We start from the raw sequence: 25787 nt of genomic DNA, 5'->3' as shown, positions 1-25787 counted from the left end.
CGACGAATGGGACGAGACCTGGTTGAGCTGCACTAGAGAAGGCAACGAGTGTTATCACTATGTCGGAGACGCGCTAGTTTTTCCAAGGCAGACGAACTTGGTTACAATCATCCGTGTTTAAATCGTGCTCAAATTGGTTTGATTTTGATGCAATATTTACACTGAAGCTCGCATTCGAAAAATATATATTTTTTTGGTTTGTAACATAGCTATCCTTTAATGTAAACAGTCTGCAAAGTTGTTAATCAAAAAAGTGCATGATAAATAAAGATATTGTCTCTCAAAAGAGAGAGTCGACTCTGAACCGCCTTAACTTAATTTTTGAATCTTCTGCCTGTTACCTATATACGTAACAATGTAACACATTTGCATAATCCCCACCTGCCCACGAAATACGAACTCTGACCTGCCCACAAACACTTTTGCTAGTTAGTGTGTTTATATCATATCTAACACCGTTCCCACACGTGCACCTCAAATAAGTAAATAATAATAATAATGAATGCAATAAAACTGCTGTCACATCACGTAAAGTACCACATACAAAGTTTAAACTTACCACTGAGAAACGTCCTGATCAAGTCGTGCTTGCGATGGTGTTTCCAGTTGAGCAACTGCATCGGTATCATCCTCGGCCTCGGGCTCGAATTGATAAGGTAATATCGATGCCATTTTTGTAACCTTATAGCATCTTTGTTTACAAGTAAACCTCCGGAGCAAAAAAATTAATTATGGTAATTAATGGTTTCGTTTCCGACACGCATTAATGCAATAAAACTGCTGTCACATCATGTAAAGTACCACATACAAAGTTTAAACTTACCACTGAGAAACGTCCTGATCAAGTCGTTCTTGCGATGGAGTTTCCGGTTGAGTGACTGCATCGGTATCATCCTCGGACTCGGGCTCGAATTGATAAGGTAATATCGATGCCATTTTTGTAACCTTATAGCATCTTTGTTTACAAGTAACCCTCCGGAGCAAAAATAAATTATGGTAATGGGCGTTTCGTTTCTGACACGCATTGTATACGGAAAGACCAATCACAACAGAGTCCGACTTGGCCAGCTGACCAATCAGAGCAGAGTAGGCTTATAGAAGGGAGGAGTTTACAGACCTTAAGCTCAGAACTGCTTCGAACGAATCGTTTCGAAATCATTGAAAAATGATTCTAATATTAAATGTATATTTTGAGAAAACCACAATGTTTTCTGACATTAGATGCATTTAGACCTGTTGTAGGGGACTCCAACACAATATTAGGACACTTTAAAATACCATATGACCTGCTCTTTAAAAATAATTATGGTAACACTTTATTTTAAGGTGTCCTTATTACACATGTTACATGTACTTACTATTATAATAACAATTAATTATGCATAATTACATGCAAGTAACCCTAAGCCAAACCCTAATCCTAACCCTAACCATATAGTAAGTACATGTATTTAATTAATATTACTCAGTACTTAAATGTATAATTACACTGTAAAAAGGACACCTTAAAATAAAGTGTAACCATAATTATTATATTAATCATAATATATGTTTGTTATTTTATCTTTGTTATTAAAAATAAGCACAAAGAGGCAAAGAAATAGTAAAACAAATATAAGAAATAAGCAAATTAAATTAACAGTGCTTTACTTTCTTCATTTGACATCTGAACAGAATCATTCAAGTAAGAAAAACAATAATCAAATGTAAAAATCACTGCATAGCCATTAGTGTATTCATTACAAATAAAGTAGTTCAGTCAAGAGCAGCGAGCGATTCCCTCTTTTCTTTTATTGTTTGATTAACATTAATGAGACAGACGGCCTATATCAGGGGTGTCCAAACTCGGTCCTGGAGAGCCGGTGTCCAGCAGAGTTTAGCTCCAACCAGCTCCAAAACACCTGCCTGGAAGTTTCTAGCAAGCCTAGTAAGAGCTTGATTAGCTGGTTCAGGTGTGTTTGATTAGGGTTGGAGCTAAAATCTACAGGACACCGGCCCTCCAAGACCGAGTTTGGACACCCCTGGCCTATATATTAAAGGAACACTCCACTATTTTTGAAAATAGGCTAACTACAGAATACGATGTAACTACAGAAGAGTCAAGTTTTAAATAGGAAAAATATCGAAACTCTTTGGTCATTTTTGAGCGAGATGCTAACGATCTAATCAGATTCAATGATCTATGCTAAGCTACAGCTAAAAGTGCTACCGCCAGACCCGGAGATTGGCTGAATGGATTCGAAAACGGTAAAACTCAACTGTTTAACTCTAGGGGAGTTGGAAAATGAGCCTATTTTCAAAAATAGTGGAGTGTTCCTTTAAGACCTACTAATACAATGTTACACATCAGATGTTTTTCCCCAACAGTTAACCAAACGTTCACTTAAGACATAACAGATTATGTTTGTGTGAATACTCGCCAAGACAGAAATACTGTAATTCTGCATGTATGTGTATATTGGAATGATTGGGGTCAGTAAGATTTTTTAATGTGTTGGAATGATGTCTCTTATACTCACCAAGGATGCATTTATCTGATCAAAAATACAATAAAAGCCGTAATATTGTGAAATATTAATACAATTTAAAATACACTACTGGTCAAAGGTTGGGAATTAAGTTTTTTTGTAATGTTTTTGAGAGAAGTGTCTTATGCTCACCAAGGCTGCATTTATTTGATGAAAAATACAATAAAAAAAAAACAGAAATATTATTATATATTATTAGTTTAAAAGAACTACAATTTAAAAGTAATGCTTTTTTATCAGGATTATTTGATAAATATAAAGTAAAAAAAATAAAAATAATAATTTTAAATAGAAATATTTTGTAACATTCTTTGTGTCTTAACGGTTAATGCATCTTTGCTGATATAAAAGTATATAAAAAAAAACACTTACTGGACCTAAACCTTTGAATGGTAGTGTATCTTAATATATCTATAATTATTCTGATGGCTTTCAGTCAATGCGGTAAAATACAATTCAATTAAATAGTTAAATAATCATTGTATGTTTTACATTCTGTTTTTTTAATTATTGAACACTGAACAAGAATATTATTGAATCATTAACCATTTATATGCATCAGTAATGCATTACATTTAGTAAATCTAATAATCAGCAATATTAATACATATAATTAATATTTTTCTATACTAAAACCTCTGAACATTTTTGAGTGATGACGCAAGACAACATGTTACGTTTTAACTACATGTAGTGGTGGAAAGCACTTAAAATACTACACCTTTTTAGTATGTTTAGTACGTAATACTGTGTGCCATATTCCTCCCCTTTTTTGTTAGGAGTGAAACCCAAGACTGGCTGGGCTGTGGATCCGTTCGGTCACACTCCTACCCATGCTTACCTGCTCAGACAAGCCGGTCTATCTAACATGCTGATCCAGAGAGTGCACTACTCAGTGAAGAAACACTTTGCCTCTCAGAAGACCCTGGAGTTCTTCTGGAGACAGAACTGGGGTGAGCAACTGATCTTGATGTAGGAAATAGAGGATGTTTTTATGGAAGAATGCTTTTTTTATAGTTCATTTATGCAGTGCTTTAATGTTTATGATGATTTTCTGTATTCCTTTAAACTAGTAAATATGATGCATTGGATGACAGGTCACTTACTATAAAATACCTTGACATTTCAGTTTGACTCAAGTTGCAAAATCAGTGTTAAAAAATGGCCTAAAAAATGAAAGTCGGGTCATCTTTTACTCACCACCATGTCTTTCCAACCCTATACAGCTTTTTCTTCCATAGAACACAAATGAAGATGTTCGCAGAATCATTTTGCATTTCATTTTTGGGTGAGCTGTCCCTTTAAGTCTCAGAACTGACTGTGTGTCAGAGTGGCCTCACACGTTTGATTGGAAATCTCTGTTCTAATCACATGAGCTGCTCGGCGGTGCCATTCACGCTTCCCATTGATTGAATCCATCTTTTAGTTAGCGATTATGCTGATTAAAACCTAGGTAGGTGGGGCTGCTCGCTACATTTAGTCTCACGATTTTAGAAACAGAGGTTGAAGTGAGATAAATCCAGTTTTCCATGAAGCATCTGCAGCTGCTGGCCCTGGTAACAGACCTAACAAAGTCTGTGCCTAGTAAAAGCTCGCCTCCTATTCCAGATGCATCTCCATCCCTGGAGGTCATTCAGACCCTCACCCTGAAAGATAACCACACAAACAGGAGCTATAATGATCAACCTCAGGAGGTCAGAAACCACACAGGAAGCGTGGTTAAAATAATGGTGCCGTGACCGTGCATCACACACCCTAGACCCTTTCCTGTTCCCCTTTCCTTTGGATAAATATTGTTTGGTAACATCCTGCATGTAGCTACATGTCAATAGTGTTCAGTCGAAGACCTCATGCCAAATGTTGTATCATGAAAAAGAAAAAGGTCTCATTTCTTGAGCTGTTACAAGAAATAAACCATGCAGAGTGTCAAATTTAGACACATTTGTGCCACACTTGAAAATGCATGAATGTCGTTGCATTAGGAAACAGAGTACAACATATCAAACCAAGTAGCAAGTATTGTACAAGCAAAAATAAATGCACAGAAAGATATAAGATATGAATCGATTTTAAATAATAAAACAATACTTATGCTGTTCAGAAAGTTGCATTTGGGTACTTTTTCGGTTATGAAGCATTACCAACGCATTCCGAACAGCATAAATTAATAATAAATGAGTTAATGGAGATTAAAATGGAAAATGAAAATAATTAATTAATTAACAGAAGGGAGCACAACGGCAGCCGTGTTTTAGAGTTGTTTCAAACAAAGTGCTTAAATAACTACTTTAGTGGCCCCTTTAAAAAGATTCTAAAAAGACACTTTGCCGCAAAACCTTTCAGTCCAGATCAAACTTCACAAGTCTGTAAATGGCACAAGTATTTTATCTGTGGCTTTATAAAATGAATATAAATTATTATGAGCTTTTTAGAACCTAAAAATAACCCATTGCAAAAAACAAAGGATTTAAAGGTTAAAACTTTAACGTCCTTTGTTTGTGTAACTGGTTATTTTTGGACTTATTATAATGTAAATTTGTTTGCTTTGTTATTCTAATGAAGGAGATCAAAGAAACAAAGGCGTATTACAGAAGCCCACTAAGTACATTTGTTTAATGCTGCACTGCTGAACTACCAACCTTGCCTCTTTCAATTTTATGAATTTGACTAATAGGCTATACATTAAGTATTAAAATAATTATTAAAATAAATAAAACTATAAAAAATATTGAATCATGAAGCATGGGAAATGTCTTCAAAAAGTCTAATCATTTTAAAGCATGTCTTTTAGTTTGCATTATGAAAGTGCTTATTAGTGAGGCAGAATCATGTGTAAATATGCATGTATAATATTTTGTGCAGAAATACACTAAGCTCTACAACCTTTAACTGTCCAAATATCTCATTATATAGGGTATAACGTTTCTCAATCCATAGTTAAGTGCCTATATTTAATGTGATGAAATACACCTGTGGTTACTCATGTGTGAACTTGAGGAGAACTGACCTAACTGAAAATGAGCTTGGTAAAATCATTGTAAAAATGGCTCAAAAAGGGAAGTTAGATCTAGTAGCATTTGTTTGCAGATGCCACATGGTTTGAGATCTCATGCAACGACATTCATACATTTCAAGTATGATTATATGTTCTCATGATAATGTGTTCTCATATTTTTGCTGCTGTGTGTTGCTCCATTGGCACTTGTTCTCTTATGATCTGAATGAAAAATAAGAGCTGAGAATGGTAAACAAAAGAGAAGTCAGAGGAAACGTCCTCCCACATCCCATCTATTGTTCTCCGTTGTCTGCCTGTTCAGTGTCGTTTATCTGTTTGCTGTTTTTTCCAGACCTAATGTTAAAAACCCCTGGAAAAAGGGACTCCTAACTTAGATCTCTGACTGTAGCCGGTGCTGAACAAATATGATTACAGTTAATTTGGCAGCGTGCACTCTATGCCAGGCTGAATTAGCTTTCTGTTCAATGTAATTCCATATATCACCATTTAACAGACAGCCAGACTACTCTGTGCTTCACATCTGGTCCCTTGTTTAAAGGAAAATCCTGCATTATTTATTTGCACAGCTTTTATGAAGGTCACTCTGGAGCACATGCTGTGCTGAATGGGTAATTTAATATTTTTATTGCAAATAAAATATGATTTGATTTTGACATTAGTGGATCATTTCGTGATTTGTAGTAGGGGTGGGTGATATGACCAAAATCTTATTTCACCGTATGAGAAATTTTATTTCATGATAACGATATTTCTGTCATGACATCTCTCGGAGGGATTGGCAAATGTTGAGCAGCGAGCTCATTGGCTACCGATACAGGAGAGAACCAATCAGCTGTGCCATGTGATAATGATGTCATTAGGTCAGATTGAGTTAGGCCTATCGGACTGCGCCATCTAGAGTTTCATGCCAGAACTCTGTATATATCGCGATATAGCTATTTTTATTTTTGTTATTAAGAAAAGGGAAGATTACAAAGACCTTTTTTCCTTGAAATAACAACAATAACAATGCTAACTGTAAAATTGAAATATTAGATGCTGTCACATTTACCGTTGTTCTGTGAATTTTCCTAGGCAAAATCCAGTCATTTCAATAGGAATCCACATGATAGGGATGCAGAGTTCGCAACAGGTTCAAGTTAGTCATGTAAATTTGCAACATTGACCGACTGATTTAAAAGTGATTTCTGTGTGACTTGTGCTTCATCTATCGCTACACTATTAACAGTAGGCAATGGCCTTTTTTTGTTCGCATGGCCACACAAGACTAGTAACTTCGCATTTGTTTTTGATTCCAACAGATCAGGACTCGAGTTCAGACATTTTGTGTCACATGATGCCATTCTACAGCTACGATGTTCCCCATACATGTGGTCCTGACCCAAAAATCTGCTGCCAGTTTGACTTTAAAAGGCTGCCGGGAGGAAGAATCAGCTGTCCGTGGAGAATTCCTCCTCAGGCTATCACAGATAACAACATACAGGAGAGGTACAGCTATACACACCAGTAACAGTCACGGACATTAGGACATAACTACCTTATTTGATTGTTTTGAACTATGTCTTGAAATAGTCTGTTCCAATAAATAACCATTTTTAATCCCTTTTTTTGTGTCATTGTTTGTGGATTTGTGTTCCCTCAATTCTGATTAGATTTAGATTTCCCTCCACTTAGTTTATTCTCTCCATATGTAGAGTTCAGACGCTGCTGGACCAGTACAGGAAGAAATCCAAACTTTTTCGGACCAATGTGCTGCTGGCTCCACTTGGAGATGATTTCCGTTACGCTGAAGCTGTCGAATGGGACCAACAGTTTGAAAACTACCAGAAACTCTTCGACTACATGAATTCTCACCCTGAGCTTCATGTCCAGGTCTAGCATCCTTAGACAGACTTCAGTGTTTCCTTTAATTGGCCACACTTTGAACTCTTCTTGGTATATTTTCAACCATAATTCTATATGTGTTCCTATATTATCTCTTTTGTTTCTCTTTGCAGGCCCAATTTGGAACTATTTCAGATTATTTCGAGGCCTTGCGTAAAAGCACTGGCATGGATCCGGTTGGCATGAATGTTGGGCAGTTGGCTTTGCCTGTGCTAAGTGGAGACTTTTTCACTTACGCGGATCGAGACGACCACTACTGGAGTGGATACTTCACCTCACGGCCGTTCTATAAACGCCTGGACAGAGTGCTGGAATCACACCTCCGGTAAGCCTTCACAACTTTAACCACATTGGAAAATGATCAGCAAAAGTTTATAGGATGCAAAACTCTCTCTTTAACTCTCTCTAGCACCAAAAGGTCATTCATTGCACCAAAGAGAAAATGTGAACTGCAAATATGAAAATATGCACTGCATTAATCTGCATAAATACACTGCATAAATATTTTTGGTCTGGGTCTCAATGTCCAAAAATTGAAACAATAAAAAAAATACTATTTCCATATGTCTGGACTTGACTTGCCTTTGAAACCATGAGTTCAAAATTAACAAAGTCAATTATGAGCCAGAATGCCTTGCTAATTTGTGCAATAATATTTGCAATTCATATTGTATAAACTAATGACATTTTCTGGAAATGTAGCTTTTTCAAAGTCTGATCACTTGTTGTTTTTGTTTTTTTTTTATTCAAAGTTTAGAGACCAAAATATTTTTGGTCTGGTTGGTCATCAGAAAAAGACTGTGAATTTGAAATGTGCTTATCTGCTAAAAGTTTGCTTATCAACTTTTATAAGTGCACTAGCATACAGATGACCTAACACACATGCACTAAAAGCCACAAAAATAGCATTTTTCAAATTGTCTGACTCATGCACACACAGTCAGACAGGTCTTAAGAACTAGTTTGACTAACTAGCAATTAATCAAGTGGTAATCAGCCTTACTTTTCGGATTTAAATTAGACCAGTCTACTTTTTTATGTAACCGATTTGAAAAATGTATGACCAGTCTTGCAGAAATAAGTTAGATGACTAACTTTTAAGACTAGTCTAAGCAGTTTATGCAACCGGCCCCTGAACTGATCGTGGTCGCTGGTAGAGTCTGTCTATAGGAAATGGAGCTCTGTGATAACAGACGTTACCATATTTTTCTTGCAGTGCTGTATGCTGCTAACTAACACACAAAGCCGAAGGTCACATGGCTGTGTTTTCACGATAAGACTGAAGCCCTGTGACAAGGTCACAGCAAATTAAAGCAGCAAGTTTTGAGCCAGCGACTCAGTGGCTTTAGTATTTATTTGACCATGGCCATTGACTGTGCCACCTCCTTTCTAACATGATATTGGCCCTAGAAAGATGAAAATTGATCTTATTAAGAAAATGCCCTTTATAAAGTAATTACCGCTAATATGTGGAATTTGAAAGAAATAACTCCTTGTTATATAATTATTTTTTTATTTGTTTTTTTTTTACAGCAGGAAACTGTTGAAATGTCTTTGCAGTTCTCATTAATTGACATTACAGTGGTACATATTGATTTTTCACATTGATTTTTCTACATGCTCCTCTACAGGCATTTTTTTTACATGTATCAGTAGAACACTATTGTTATTGTTAAAAATTGCTTTTGGTAATTGAAAAAAAACTGAAATTATTATAAATATTAGATGAAAAGCCTAATATAAAAGCCTAAAACTTATTTTAAAAACAAATAAAAATGAGAAAAGCACATAACAAAATGACTAAAACAAACTGAAATTAAAAATAAAATGTATAATATCCTATAATTAATAATAATAATAATAATAATCCAAACTGAAAATATAAAAAAACTCATTTAAAATATTAATAAATACAGTATTATTATTATTTAAATAATGCTAAAATAACCTTGCAATAGAGCTCTAACTTTAAACCCTCTAACCACAAAAAGTACTATGGTATTACCATTTTATAAAATTAATGTTCCATGGTATTATGTCCCATGTTTTTTGTTCATTCACCATGGTAGTACCATGGTTTTGGTTCATGTCTCATGGTTTTACCGTGTTTTATGGACATATACCATGGTATAGATTAGGTAGTACCATAGTAATTTCATAGTATTCTATTCTTTGAAGTAATATGAAGTATCATTTAAATACCATGTTGTATGTATATGATTGAGTTTTTTTATATTATGTGTTCTATACATCCTGTATGTGTGTGTGTGTGTGTGTGTGTGTGTTTGTGTTTGTGTATGTCAGTGGCTGCCCTGCATTTCATTGTTTAGTGCGATGCGTGATAAGAATATTAATTTCCCTCATTTAGTTCCTGTATTGTACGTCTATACCCTGTCCTCTCAAAGACGGCTGTACTGATCACACAAGTGAATAGATTGGGTACACCTTCAGCTCGCGGATGTGGAGAACTCTATTTAACGCAGTATTTGCATTTTGATGGGTGTCTAAATGTAGGCTGGAGACAGTTTTCATGAGTATGCAGTTGTTAAACTATTCCCCGTTCTACACGATGGCTTCTTTCACACAGCAAATAGGACTTTGTTCAGCTCTGCTCAGTTTCTCACACACACATACACACACACACACACACACACACACACACAGTAGACTGATTAGAGATATTCAGTCCAAGGTCATTTCATGTTTAATTAATTATTAATGTCAGTGTTTGGCTGTTCTTGCGGGAGCAGAAAGCAGATGTATGTTTGATGTGAAGTATGTAGGTCGCATGTACTGGATTTTTAGACTACTGTCTGTGAACCATATACAGAAATGTTGAAATGTTTGATCTGCAGAAACTACTTAGTCTTGCTTTATCAATTCACTTCAAAGATCTATTTGGTACCACTGTTTTGTTTAATTGAAATATTTTTAAGTCCTTCTGAGGCCCCGGGCCCCTGTTTGAGAACTACTGCCTTAAAGGAAAAATATCATTTCTTTTTTTTCAACATGTGAAATATGACTCATGTCCAACAGGTTTTGTGAGGTTTGCCCAGCTATAGATTTTCATCTCCTGTGGAAAATTTGAGAAGGTCATTATTCGGAGAGATGACACCTGTATTGTTACTATAATGTGGAGAGATTCTGGTATTATTGTTGTTTTCACTCTGACACACCCAACACAACAGGGACTGTACAAGACTGTTGTCTTTCTTTTCCTGGAATTTGAACATTAGCCGGATTCAGGAGGTATTTTGATGCCAGACGGATTCTTGTAACACTGCATTTATTCAGTGTGGATTTGTGGGAATTTTTGATCTTGCGAGGGAAGGAGTTTCATATATCACTTTATGTTTGTCCGCAGGGCAGCTGAGGTCCTCTACTCTCTGACCTTGGCCAACATTCAGAAGTACGGCCAGCCCAGTGATTACCCTGCAGTGGATAATTACAAGTTACTGACAGAAGCCAGACGCAATCTAGGTCTCTTCCAGCATCATGATGCCATCACGGGCACGGGCAAAGACTGGGTGGTTGTGGACTATGGAACAAGGTAGCACATCTTTCCTGAAATATCTGTGAAAGTGAGATGTATAGAAGACTTTTGCTACTTTTTCACTACCTTCAACATTTGCATACGTTTGTTGCATTTCGCCCCAAAGTGGCAGTCGCATAGATCCTTCAAATTGCTCGTAAAGCAGTCGTTACCATCTGCTTGAAAACCATGGTAAAATGACCAAATAATGAATGTATGAATATATCCACACAAAACAAAAGACCGCCAATATATTTAAAAGAAAAACATTAATAATACATTTTCTAGGGCTAATCAGCCTAAATTATTATTTGAAAATGATTTAAAAAAACTATCAGACAAAGAATTTTCCTAACCACCCATTTTACAGAAATAATTCTCATATCTGGTTGTGTATTTGCATACTCTCTAGATGCAAAAGTTTAAATATTTCCACGAAAAGATGCATTTACTGTATTTGATCAAAGCTACAGTAAAAACAGTAATATTGTGAAATATTACAATTTAAAATTTAAAATTGAATTTAAAATGTATTCCTGTGAAAATATAATAATAATTATAATATTCTTTTTTCAGTGTCATATGAACCTGCAGAAAACATTCTAATATTCAGATTTGGTCAAAAACATTTCTTATTATTATCAATGTTGAAAACAGTTGTGCACCTTAATATTTGTGCATTTTTCAGGATTCTTGGACAAATGCAAGTTCAAAAGAACAGAATTTATTTGAAATAGAAATATTAGGGGGAAAAAAAACTAAAGTTTTTACCCTCACTTTTGAATTATGTAATGTATCCCTAATAAAATAAAGTATTAATTTCATTCATTCATTTATTCATTCAAAAGATAAAAATAATAATAATAAAATGTAATTACATTTAAAAATAAATAAATAAATAAAAAATCTTACTGACCCCAAACTTTAGAATGCTAGTATAGAAACTTTGGGTTGCAAGTTCAGATTAACCACTAACCACTATAATATTAGTTTACATAAACGTACCTTACTCTTATAAAAAAAAAAAAAAAAAAATTTTTGAAATTTGATAAAGAAAAAAACAAAAATTTGATTCTTATTATTTGATCTTATCAGGTAAAACAAACCAAATATGAACCACTATGGTTCATATCACTATGGATTACCTTACTCTTAAAAAAAAAAAAAAAAAAAAAACTTTAATTTTTGATAAAGAAAAAAACAAAAATTTGATTCTTATTATTTGATCTTATCAGGTAAAACAAACCAAATATGAACCACTATGGTTCATATCACTATGGTTCAGTGATATAACATGCATCCCAAGTGAATTTCATTATTGAAACGGTTTGGTTTACCCATGAATGTTGGCGTGCACATTTGTACTGTAGCAACATCCTGATCTTTGTTATGTTTAAGGTTGTTTCACTCTATTCTGAATGTGAAGCGAGTGATTGTGAGCTCAGCTCACTGGTTGGTGCTCAAGGACAAACCAGCATACTACCATGATCCTTCAAATCCCTTTCTTCAAATGGTGAGTGTTCATATTGTACATCCATAACATGGCATCACTCCGAAATTTGGATATTGCCTTGTGCATGTCACACTTTTGCTGGTTCTGTATTACAGGATGACGTTCAGCCATCCCAAGATGCCTTACCTCGCAAAACTATTCTTGAAGTTGGTGAAAAACCAAGGTAAATTAATAATTCCTTCAATTTCTAAATTAAATATCCTTAAAAATACATTTCTCTATAGAAGAAACAAATTAGAGTTTTACTTCCGGAGCCTTGCTGTTGTGCATTATAGCAGAATAATGTTGAGTTGAAAATGGCCTCATGGTACATGTGTTAAAGTGGATGAAGTAGAGGCAGCAGAATCTGTGGCAAAAAAATGTTTCATAAAAATGCTTAATTTTTTTGCTGTTCCCAGGTTGTTGGTGGTTTACAACCCCACAGAGCAAGCCAGGACATCCATGGTTACAGTATACGTGACTACTCCTAAAGTGCGTGTGCTTAATGCTCTTGGTCATGTGGTCCGTGCTCAAGTCAGTGCAGTGTGGAATGATGCCAGTCATGCTGCTACCGACGTCTTTCAGGTGAGATCTGCTACATCGATGCATCATATCACAGCATTAGGGGTATGTTGTTTATGGAAAGGATCAATCTGAAGAGTGTGGATTCTTCAAACTAGTCCATGCTTAGTTTGAAGTCATCTAAATGCTCTTCTAGCCAGTTCATGGTGTCTTTAATCGTGTTTGTTTTTTCCTCAACAGTTGTCGTTTGTGGCTCAAGCTGCTCCTCTGGGTCTGAGCGTGTATCAGCTGATGGAAGGAATGGAGCCAAGGACAGAAGCTGCTAAGTACATGTTTCTTCAGGATGGCGGGCAGATTTCAGTCAGTAAACTGGAGCATTTCCCACAGTTCTACCAACAAGATGCGGCTCCTGTGCACATTGAAAACCCTCACCTGAAACTCTCCATCTCTACAGCTACAGGTCTTTTAGAGGTTAGATAATAGACTGCTGCTCTCTGGGTTTGCGGTAAGGTCATACATTTAGGAATGACTCCAGAGAACATCTCTTGTTTACAGAAAATGAGGTTGAAGGAGGATGACGCGGAGTTTCTGGTCAAGGTGGAGTTTGTTTGGTACGGCACCACCAGCAATAAAGACAAGAGCGGCGCCTACCTGTTCCTGCCTGACAAAGAAGCAACAGTAAAAACTATTTTAATCATTTGTAATTTTTTTTTTTTAGATTAATCAAATATTCCATATATTGCCCAGTAGTATTCTTATTCTTTCTTTCTGAGTGAATATTTTCCTACATTTTGTTTATAAACATAGTAGTAGAGAGAAACAGAAAATCAATAGAAAGTAGGGGTGCTCCGATTGATCGGCTACCGATCGCTATCGGCCAATAATCGCTTTGGGAAGTTTGATTGGCGGTCTCTTTAAAGGCCTCATAAACCGATCTCAAGCTGACACGCGCCTGCCTTGAGAGGTTTGGCATGATAAATAATTCTAAATGATAAAAAGAAGGCTTCAAAAAAATCGGTATCGGTGATCGTATCGGCAGATACTGCTTCCTGTGATCAGCGATCGGTGACCGGCTCCAAAAATCCTGATCAGAGCACCCTTAATAGAAAGTGGAGTGGTTGAAATCATAATTAAGCCTTGAATTAAAGGTGCAATAGGTGATTGTCTTCAGAAACATTTTTTGTTATGCTGGTTGAAAGTCTCTTCACATCCCGATAGCAATCATTAAGTTAAGTGGTCTAAATGTATTTATATGTATTTATATATTCTGTGGAAGGCGTAGGACCAATAAATGTTCGTCCAATCATAACACTCGGTCCGAGCATTTTGATTAGCTTTCATACCTGCCTGTCAACATATGTATTTGCCGGTTAATAACACATGATATATTGTAGTAATGTTGTCCATCACAGAGAGGCTCAAAATCACTTTCCAGAACATTCTCGTTCACCACTCCTGGCTGGTGGAACGATCTTCCCACCCCTATCCGGAATGCTGAATCCCTGACAATTTTCAAGCAACAGCTGAAAACCCATCTCTTTCGAAGCTACTTGACTTCATCAAAAACAAAAAAAAAAAAAAAAAAATTCTCTCTCTTTATTTATTCCTTCTCTTTCTAGCTTGTACTTATTTGAACAATGTCTAAGAACTTGGTATTACAACCACTTCCTGTGTCTGTTTGCCTCTTTAAGAAGAATCGCTTTATGTATCCCCCAATTGTAAGTCGCTTTGGATAAAAGCGTCTGCTAAATGACTAAATGTAAATGTAAATGTAAATGTCTCTGGTCGTCTGGTCTGTGTATGCGTTCAGGGGGCGTGGCTTTGGACGGCGATTGCAGGGAGGGTGGGACGTTCGCTTTCAGTGCTATCAGGCTAAAGTTAGCATTTTCCAAGATCTCCTACTGCACCTTTAAGGTTTCCCATGAGCACCACAACTTGAGCGTTTCCCCTCCGATGCTGGTGCCAATGTGAATAGTGGTGCAGGAAATTCTGACTTTTATCATCATTCACTTTGCAAAATAAATAATTACATGATTTTCATTTTGAGTTACTATTTCTTTAATAACAATAATAATAATAATAATAATTGTTAGTAGTAGAATTAGTAGTATTATTGTTGTTGTACAAGTATTATTATTAAAATTATTATATTTTATTTGCATTGTACCTTTCTTACATTTTCTTTAATAACAACAATAACAATAACAACAGTTATAACAGTATTATCATTATTTGCATTGCAACTTTCTTACATAAATATAATTTGCTACTGCTGAATAGAGGTGCAGGAAATACTGGGTAACATTGTCATTCACATTGCAAAGTAAATAATTACAAGATTTTCATTTCATTTAATAACAATAACAGCAACGAAAACTGTATATGCCCACTACTCTAAAAACTATTTGCAGCAGGCTTGTGGTTAATTTGAGGCAAACAAATGATTACAATGAAAGTTTGCTGGAACATATTTTTTTATAAAGTTTCACTCAAATTTATGTTATTCGGCTGATTGGAGTTCTAAATATAACGGTATAATATAATAACTGCTCACAGCTTTATCTGCTATCCACCCCAACACTGGGAAACCTCATAAGAGCTAAACTCTCTCTTTCATCAGGACATTAGGCAGTTTTGTCATGCAGTGTCTTCGGTAGCTCTGCTCTGAGGGGATTTTATGAGTTTGATTTTATTCACATTGATTTCCTTTCTGTCTCACACAGATTTACTCTCCCTCTCAGCCGCCGGTGGTACGAGTCACTAAAGGACTGCTGTTTTCTGAAGTCACCACTACCTTCACACAAATCACACACACTCTTCGGCTCTACAACATCCACGGTAAGAGAGGAAAGCAAACACTCAACACCTGCACTTCTCAGTTACGCTTGCAGTCACCACTATTTACAGTATGTAAATCAAATATTTACACTAGGGATTTGCAAAATGACATTTTCAAGTTCGACTAGTTGTCTTAGGGAAGTCCTGTATAATTAGGCAGCTTCTGAGTTTTTGTTAATGCCAAAAGTCGATGGTGGGAGGGTAGCAGTGTAACCTCAGGAAATCTCTGGTTGATTGACCCCCAGAAATTCCTTTTCTTTTCCAAGTAATCTTTGTTAAGAGAGCTTTTTATTCACATTACTATAACGGCTTGTTTAGTACAAGAGTGCTTTATTGGATGCTGTACAAAGCTTTTTTATTTTCTAGCTCAGTTATTGTTTTATAAATCTTTGTATTTTAAAAGTAAGCCTTTTTAATGTTCCTCAAGCTATAACAAACTGTGCAATCTTCAATGCCTAAAAAGGCAGTGCATTACACTACTAAGTTACAAATATTTAATCAACATCAGAAAGGAAGTTTGATATCAAAAGACAGTCCAAAAAAATATTTAATGGTGTGCTAAAATGGGATCATTTTGTGAAAGAATGAAATGCATTCAGAAAGGCTTTCTTATCAAGAGCACCGGGGGTTGGACGGTCTGTTTGTGACCCTTATGGGTGGGTGAGATAACATACATGAGTGTTTTTGAAAGAGCAGGGCAGTCACATGAGCCTTAGGGACCTTTCCCCCAGTGATGTTTGTTTTTGTCCAAAAAAAGAAAAGAATGAGGCAAAACCTCTTGTGGGTTATTCCCTTGAGTTCAAACTGGAATTTAGTATGCAAAGCTTAAGGAGAGGGACGTTCAACTCACACACAAAATAGTTGTCTCTGACATTATGTACACAAAAGGGGAAATTCTGAAGCTTGTACTGGTCGCTCTTTTCCATGCAATTACAACAAATGGCAACTGAAGCTTTCAAGCTTCAAAAAGACATAAAAAAAGATCAGAAAAGTTTTTAAAAAATGCAGTGTATTCAACTTGTTCACTAAATTTCAAGTGTTCATACAATAACCTTTAATTTAATCCGTTATTCACTGATAATCTTCCCCTCCTGTGGACTATTAACTGTTGCAACCAGATCATTAGGTTGAACCTGCGGACCTGATCAGTTTGATATGTGAAGAAATCATTCAGACTGATTTTGTGAACAGTCAGCTGATTTATATAATAGATCCAAAACAAGAGAATGATTCATTCATTAAGTTGTGTGGAATACTTTCATGATTTTGTAAAGCTGCTTTTTGTCATTTTGTTTGAACTTAGACTAAGTCTTCATTCACTTTGTCAGTTTTGGGGTTTGTAAGATTTTTTTAATGTTCTTGAAAGTTTTGAAAGTCCTTTATGCTCACAAAGACTGTATATATTTGATCAAACATACAGTAAAAACAGTAATACACTCTTTAAAATAATGGTTCTAAAAGGGGGTTTCACAGCGATGCCATAGAAGAACCATTTTGGGTTCCCCAAAAGTGAACAGTTCTTAAAATAACCTTTTTTCTCCTTATTGTGAAGAACCTTTTTCCACTATAAAGAACCTTTTGTGCAATGGTAAGATTTAGTGGATGTTAAAGGCTCTTCATGGAACCATAGATGCCAGTAAAGAACCTTTATTTTTAAGATTGTATTGTGAAATAGTATTACAATTTAAACTAACTGTTTTCTATTTTAATATATTTTAAAATGTAATTCATTCCTGTGATGCAAAGCAGAATTTTCAGCACCATTACTCCAGTCTTCAGTGTTACATGATCCTTCAGAAATCATTTTAATATGCTGATTTGCTACTTCAGAAACATTTCTTATTATTATAAATGTTGAAAACAGTTGTGTTGCTTAATATATTTGTGGAACCCATGATACATTTTTTCAGGATGCTTCTATAAATAGGAAGTTCAAAAACAACATTTATTTGACTGTCTTTGACTTTTGATCAATGTGTCTATGCTAAATAAAAGTATTTATAATTTCTTTCTTAAAAAAAATATTTCTGACCCCAAACTTTTGGACAGTAGTGTTAATAATGACATAATTTCATTTTTGAGAGAACTGTTCCTTCAGGTGGTTGCAATAGTGTTTTATCTAATTGCTGAGGTGTTTTGAGTAGTTTTTAGTTTTTTCTGTGTGATTGCTTGGGTGTTCTGGGTGATTGTTATGTTGTCGCTCAAGTCAAAAGAGCCCAAGTCTCTATGATATTCTGTGTCTCTAGAGATGTTTCAGGTCCTTCTTTAGTATAAATCTAGAACTTTTCCACCTAAATCGAAAAGTAATATCAAGCCACACAGTTTGAGGTATAATTTATGACTGTTGGACAAACAAAATTTAATATGTATGCTTAGGTGTTTGTTCAAATCATTAACTCAAAGTATGAGCAATAATATCAGTGATGGTTGCTCACTGAAAGTGTCAGGTTACCATTACACTATGAGCTAATGAGGACACACTCATGTAGAAATATTTCCAAGCTATCGTACTCCATAAAGCATAACCTTGTTTTTGTGGTTGTGCTGCTTATATGGAGCATGTTCTTCCACCTTTAAGGGGTTTTAATTTAATTAAAGGAAACGGACCATATTTGTTTCTTGCACTGTTTTATTCCCAAAGGCTCAATTAGTCCAATTCAAATTGTACATTTAGCATGAAGGAGTGTTTACTTATTTTCACCATACTCTGAAAATCGAATTGCTCAAATTCAACTTTAGCCAGGAACAGGCAAACAAGTTATTAAAGTTAAAAAAGGAAAGCAGTCGTTTGCTGTTGGCAAATGTACAGTTTGTGGTATTTTGGTGGTTTGTATGTGATTATGCTCCAAACAGTAAATTAGATGTTGTTTTGTGCATTATCAGCCTAATGATACTTATTGGTCTATATGGAAGTGGTCTTTAGTGGTCCTCGCTAAATTACTGTAGGTATTCAGTATACAATCAATCATGGGTTTAAAACAACATGAGAATGATACTTTTTGTGAACTGTTCCTTTAAATACTCAGATACAGTTGATGCTATGTGAGTGTTGATATAGAAATTGTAGTATGGAAGTGGAGGAAACAGATATCCAATCCTCTTCTGTTGCCTGTGCTCATTCGTCCGTTTTGACCCCTCTCTTTCTCTCTTTCTCATAGGTGTAGAGGGTCAGTCTGTTGAGCTCTGTAACACCGTAGATATAAGAGGCGAAATCAACCATGAAATTGCAATGAGGATAACCTCAGATCTGAACAGCAAAGATCGATTCTTTACTGACCTCAATGGCTACCAGGTAGGACATCAGTATATTCTTTTTATTCTCTCTCCCTGACACCCACATACACAATAAAGTTTACACTGTTTATATGCCAGTGTGGGTTATAAAGGCAAGGCAATATCGGTCAGGGCTCATCAGGGGAATCTGCGGTTCTCTTTCTAACATTTGCTCGCTATCTCACTATAGGAACGCCCCAGGTGTGACCGATTGCGGAAGCACCAATGACACCACGTCTGCCAATCATGGCAGACCAATCGCTGCAGCGATCAGGGAAAGAAACGTCCCTTATTTATGTTCAATTTTGGACGGGGTTTGTTTCTTGCAAGACCTCCTGGATAAGGGTAGAGCCTTTTCCACGGTTAAGGTTTATTTGGCCGCAATCTCGGCATATCATATAGAACTCGACTAGGGTACTATAGGCCAGCATCCTCTCGTCTGTCAATTCATGAGAGAAGCGCGGCGGTTACGCCCAGTATCAAAACTGCTGGTCCCGCCCTGGGATTTGTCCGTGGTCCTGAACGCGCTCTCAAAAACCCTGTTCGAGGTTGTTGAGAAGATCTCCTTAAAGCTGCTTTCTTTAAAGACTGCTCTGTTACTAGCTCTTACTACAGCGAAAAGGGTGAGTTAACTGCATGCCTTATCAGTTCATCCCTCATGTATGATTTTCGCTCCGGGTGGTCAAAAAGTAAATTTTAGAACTAACCCGGCGTTTATGCCTACAGTATTCGATCATGCTGGTTCAGGTCAATCTGTAGATCTGATGGCTTTCCATCCACCACCTTGTTCATGTCCAGAGGAGGAGCAGCTACACTGTTTATGTCCGGTGCAGACTCTACAAATGTATGTACAGAGAACCAGGGTGTCACAGGTACTGTGCTCTCAGGAGACAAATTTAAATCAAGAGAATAACCAACAGACAGATAAATCAGAAACATCTAAGAGCAAACTAAACATGACGGTGAACGGACGAAAACTAAGGGAGAACTGAGGACTTTTAAACAAAACCCAAAGAAAGGGAACTAATGAGATGATTAATACAACACAGGTGATAACTAATGAATGACGATTAACTAAATGAGAACAGGAACTGAACCAAATAAGGGCAGACAGGTACTAAACAGAAACCAACACGTGAAAGATATCGCCCCCCCTCCCGGAAGGTGTGGGGAGGGGGGCTGGGCACCCTGGAGGCTGATAAGGCGGATCAGGAGACTCAGGAGGCCATGGCGGATCCTCCGTGGCATTAGCTGGCTCGGCCACGGGGATATGGCCCCCCCAAAAAAATTTTCTTAGGGAAAACTAGGAATCCTGGGGGGCGCTCTGGAAGAGCAGGCACTTGAGGGCACTCTGGAGGGCGCTTTCGAGGAGCGGGCACTTGAGGGCGCTCTGGAGGAGTGGGCACTTGAGGATGCTTTCGAGGAGCGGGCTCTGGAGGACGCTCTGGAGGAGCGGGCACTTGAGGGCGCTCTGGAGGAGTGGGCACTTGAGGATGCTTTCGAGGAGCGGGCTCTGGAGGACGCTCTGGAGGAGCGGGCACTTGAGGGCGCTCTGGAGGAGTGGGCACTTGAGGATGCTTTCGAGGAGCGGGCTCTGGAGGACGCTCTGGAGGAGCGGGCACTTGAGGACGCTCTGGAGGGCGCTTTCGAGGAGCAGGTTCTGGAGGGCGCTTACGAGGAGCGGGCTCTGGAGGAGCGGAGTTCACTAATACAGGGGGCTCAGGAGACGAAGGAGGGCTGGACGGGACCAGCAGAGGAGAAGGAGATGAAAGAGACTCAGGAGATGAAGTAGGGCTGGGCTCCTGGTTGAGCTCTGGAGAGCATTCTGGGGCGGTCTCTGGAGAGTGGATCATGGCTGTTTCTGGGCTGAGGATCGGAATGGTTCTGGGAGCTGGATACGGAGGAAGGGAGGCAGATTTCAGCACTGACAGATGTTACTGCTGGGTCCGCTACCTTAGCCCCCAGCCCAGGCATGTGGAGGATCTCGGCCTGGGGTGAGCTGGCGAGGTCCAGTGGTTCTCAGAAGGGGCTGGATGAGAACGACTTTTAACTTCTCCAACCTCCTTTACTTCAAAGTTAGAGCCATTTAAGGATGAACAGGAACTCAATCATTGGAAACGACAACGAATAGTGTTCTCATCCAGTCCCAACTGAAAACAGGCACATAGAGAGGCATTGGGCCAGCTCACTTAATGGGAAAGCTCAATTAATTCCTCCACATACCTTTCCAGAGGGCGACCACCCTGTCGCAGGCAGCACAACTGGTCCTCAGCCCAATCCATCTTGTTTAGGGGTCCATTCATCTGTCACAGGTACTGTGCTCTCAGGAGACAAGTGCACAACATCCAGCACACAATCTTTAATTCCAACTTCAAATCAAGAGAATAACCAGGAGACAGATGAATCAGACACATCTAAGAGCAAACTAAACATGACGGTGAACGGACGAAGACTAAGGGAGAACTGAGGACTTATAAGCAAAACCCAAACAAAGGGAACTAATGAGATTATTAATACAACACAGGTGATAACTAATGAATGATGATTAACTAAATGAGAACAGGAACTGAATCAAATAAGGGCAGACAGGAACTAAACAGAAACCAACACGTGACACAGGGCACTTAGCAAAAGAAATCAGCTTTTTATTTCGTGGGCCGACTCTTTTAAGGGAAAGCCGTCCCTCTTGGTTGTAGAGGCAATCGTGTTATGTTACAATAACGCGAATATAGAGCCCCCAAACGAGTTATGAGCTCACTCTACCAGAGGTATAGCTACATCTTGGGCACTATTTAAGGGCATTTCTATCCAGGAAATGTGTGCTGCTGCTAACTGGACTTCCCCACACACTTTAGTGAGGTTCTATAGACTGGACGTAACAGAACCTTCACTTGCCCACTGGGAGCGAGTGGACAAATGGTACATTAAGCTTTTGGGTAATCCAGTTTATTATATCCAGTTTATTGACAACATTGTCGAAATTTTCAGACTTTACTGATCTGCTTTAACCACTTCAGTTGGGTCAAAGAGGTTTAATTCAGATCATATTCATCTTTAGTCTGCTTCGTCAGTACATCGGCAATATGGGAGTTGTCTATATCCCATAGTGAGATACCGAGCGAATGTTAGGCAGACATGGTGTCATTGGTGCTTCTGCAAACGGTCACGCCTGGGGCGTTTCCATAGTGAGATACCTCACTTCATGATTTCAGAGAACCGGAGTTACGTTAGTAACCTAAAGATCTCTCACTGAACCAGCCCATATGTGGACTGACTTTAGGATGTTACTAAACCTGCCCACAAATTTCAGCCTCTTCATCCTATCAAAACATGGTTTTGATGATATAGTCAGAAGTTTTGAAGGAAAGAAAGCAAAAATGCTTTGGCCTTTTTACGGAAAGAAACTAAAATATGTGTAATTTGATGACAAATGTAACAGAATATACACTACCTTTCAAAAGTTTGAGGTCAGTGAGATTTTTAAAAAAAGAAATTAATACTTTTATTCAGTTGGACGCATTAAATTGTTCACATTTATAATGTTACAAAAGACTTCTATTTCAAATTTACATAATATAAAGACTCGTGCATAGATTTTTTTCTTCTGTGAAACGTCATATTGGGTACCAACAACATGTCTGCTGGCCTCTTTTCCCTACAGTAAACAAATATCATAAAATAATTATCTAATTTTATCTATAATTAATTGAAACACAAGAATATGAACAGATGCTGCTGTTATGGCCTGATCACACACATCAAATGTGATGAAACCACATTTTCATCAGTCTCTGAATAAAGATAACACACCTAAATGAAAGTGAAACATTTTAATGACAAGAAGCATGTTGTTGCCGGATTTAAGTTAAATACATGATCTCAAGGTGTGGATATAGACGGCTAGCTGGACTAATTCTGTTTACTGACGAGTAACACTAATCAACAAAGGAGTCATCAGAAGTTAGTTAATTTATGTTTTGGCAGTCTTGTTTGATTTTGGTTGATAGTGCCAGAATGCCTAGTTGTTTCTGGATGGCATAATGAAAATGTCAGTTTGTTTTTCATTTCTTTTGACAAATAATTAATCAAAAAAGAGTTTAGAGTGTGCTCTAGGGCTGACCAAAACAAACAAGTGTCAGTTTAAATCACTCTATCATGTTTTTTTTTTTTTTTACATGTTGGAGTATTAGCGTGGCATTTAATTAGCAGATGATGACTCTCTGGCCTTGGCCAGGATTAAGTGCTTTTCTTCGGTCCAAACTAATTAACTGACTTCAAAAAACAAATGCTTCATGAATAAAAACAGTGGAATATCCAATCCATTTTTCCTCCAAGTCACATTAACACACACTTGTGCACACACATCGAAGCTCATCAATTTACAGTGTTTTTTCCTTCAGATAAGTGTCTCCACCTGCCCACACTCAGTGTTTGCAGGGGGAATTTGGAGCTTTTCCTCCCTGCAGTGCTAAAAATGCCGTGGGCTGTTTTTACAGGTGCAGCCGAGGAAAACCATGGCTAAGCTCCCCCTTCAGGCAAACTTCTACCCCATGACCAGCATGGTCTACCTGCAGGACTCCAGCGCCAGACTCTCTCTACTCACTGCACAGTCACTCGGAGCGGCCAGCCTCAAGAGCGGTCAGTTTTAACTCACTTCTAAGTGCTGTAGGTTTTGGATCTGGGTTTGAAAATCTGAATGAAACCTGGAAATAAAAAAGGTTTTTAAGAATTTAAAGTTATTGTCTAAAATTAACAAGAAACATTTAAGATTCTGCAATTAATTTAATTAATAATGCATGATTAAACATTCCAGATTCAGCATTATTTGGACACTGATCAAATAAACAAATTTGTACTATTGACCATGTGAACTCAGATATAGGAATTTTATCATCTCAACTATTCAGCTATTTATCTCAGTATTAACAGATGCCCATATTTACACTAACATACAAAAGTCTGGGTTAAAAAAAATATATTTTTTTAAAGTAATTAATATTTTTATTCAGGAAGGATGCATTAAATTGATCAAACGTGACAGGAAAGATATTTATAATGTTACAAAAGATTTCCGTTTCAAATAAATGCTGTTCTTTTGAACTTTCTATTCATCAAAGAATCCTGGAAAAAAAATCATGGTTTTTATACAAAAATATAAAGAAGCACAGCTGTTTTCAACATGGATAATAATATGAAATGTTTATTGAGCACAAAATCAGCATATTAGAATGATTTCTAAAAGATCATGTGACACTGAAGACTGGAGTAATGATGCTGAACATTCTGCTTTTCGTCACAAGAATACATCATATTTTAAAATGTATTGAAATAGAAAACAGTTATTTTAAATTGTAATCACAATATTACTGTTTTTACTGTTTTTTGATCAAACAAATAGTGAGCATAAGAGACTTCTTCCAAAAACCCCAACATTTTGAACGTTAGTTTACATTATGATGTTTTAATGCTTAATTTCACTTAAGCATCACAACATTTATTGGCACTGAAAAAAACCCCAAAATTACTGACTTTAGTTTTTAGTGTTGTATTTTATTTCTTATTCCTTAAATTGAATAGATTTTTAATATCATCCTAAATGCTCTTTGGATCATTCTCAAATCATGCTGGAGAACATGATCGACAGATATTACAGAAACTGCTGTCAAACCAAATATTAAGACATTCTGAAAAATAAAATGCTCTTTATAATGAGAATGTCCCTCTCATGTCATTGTAAATACCACATGCCAACTAAATGCTGCAACAGTTACAAAACCGTAAGCAAATAATTTGACAGCCTACATTTAGACACATCAGTAACCATCAGAACTGCTATTCTCGGGTTTTTGTTTGAATAGATATGGCCTCACTCCACTCTGGCAGGTCTACAGGCGTAGGTGAATTGGTGAAAAACACTCCAAAAGTTGAATGTAAAGTGCTTTTGTTCATAATACAATCTGTCAAGTGTGGTTTTGTCAGGTTGTTTTGTAAAAAAAAAAGATTTATTTGTTTGGTGCTCAAACAGCAGGCTCTATGGTCTCGTGGTCTATGGAACACATGATTTATGCATGTCCATTGGAGGCATCAGTGGGTGTTGTGGTGAAGTATGTGTGACATCCTAATGAAGCTCATTGCTGTGGATTCCACAGGTCAGCTGGAGGTGATTATGGACCGCAGGCTCAATCAGGATGATAATCGAGGTTTAGGCCAGGGAGTGCTGGACAATAAGATCACTGCCAACTCCTTCCGCCTACTACTGGAGAAGAGGAGCTCTGCGGAGGAGGTAATCAGGATGGAGAAATGATTGAGCTAAAGAAGAAAAAAAAAACATACATCCATTAATGACCACTTGCTCTCAGTGTCTGGCTTTTTGGAATTTTGGAAGTTCCCTGCTGAAACTCATTTAAGACACAGTTAAGCACAATGAAACACAATTAAGCACAGATTCTGAGTATAGGACACACTTGGCCCAAAAAAAAATAAAAATAAATTAAGACCTTTATTAGCTGATTATTGTATGTAAGTTACATGTACTCATGACCATGGCATTGCTAGTGCTTTTCTCTGTTCAAGCTACAGGAAGGCTTTTTGTTATTAAAATTATAAATATTGCATATTTAATTGCACATGTTAATTTCCCCTGTTTTTATATTTAGGTTACTTTTGCCATCATCTAACACTCACTTAATCTTTAAAAACACT

At 37.0% G+C, this 25787-nt stretch overlaps 1 protein-coding gene across 1 annotated transcript in view; it reads left to right on the top strand.

The window, feature by feature from the left end:
- The window catches only part of LOC107663767 (alpha-mannosidase 2-like), a 59760-nt gene extending 34195 nt beyond the window's left edge, over positions 1-25565 (top strand). The window contains exons 6-19 of the mRNA XM_016454075.1: positions 3308-3481; positions 6846-7032; positions 7239-7416; positions 7542-7753; positions 10793-10978; positions 12359-12473; positions 12569-12636; positions 12872-13037; positions 13215-13445; positions 13530-13652; positions 15698-15812; positions 18971-19104; positions 23582-23723; positions 25235-25565. Coding sequence (XP_016309561.1) covers positions 3308-3481; positions 6846-7032; positions 7239-7416; positions 7542-7753; positions 10793-10978; positions 12359-12473; positions 12569-12636; positions 12872-13037; positions 13215-13445; positions 13530-13652; positions 15698-15812; positions 18971-19104; positions 23582-23723; positions 25235-25389 — 2186 coding nt within the window. The 3' untranslated portion in view covers positions 25390-25565. The remainder of the gene's footprint in view (positions 1-3307; positions 3482-6845; positions 7033-7238; positions 7417-7541; positions 7754-10792; positions 10979-12358; positions 12474-12568; positions 12637-12871; positions 13038-13214; positions 13446-13529; positions 13653-15697; positions 15813-18970; positions 19105-23581; positions 23724-25234) is intronic.
- The last annotated feature ends 222 nt before the right edge of the window (positions 25566-25787 follow it).

This window comes from Sinocyclocheilus anshuiensis, unplaced genomic scaffold (assembly GCF_001515605.1).
Source record: "Sinocyclocheilus anshuiensis isolate Anshui unplaced genomic scaffold, SAMN03320099.WGS_v1.1 scaffold123, whole genome shotgun sequence".
In the NCBI taxonomy this organism is placed as follows: domain Eukaryota; kingdom Metazoa; phylum Chordata; class Actinopteri; order Cypriniformes; family Cyprinidae; genus Sinocyclocheilus; species Sinocyclocheilus anshuiensis.
The sequence above is the reverse complement of the archived record's forward strand: the minus strand, read 5'-3'. Positions and strand labels throughout refer to the sequence as shown.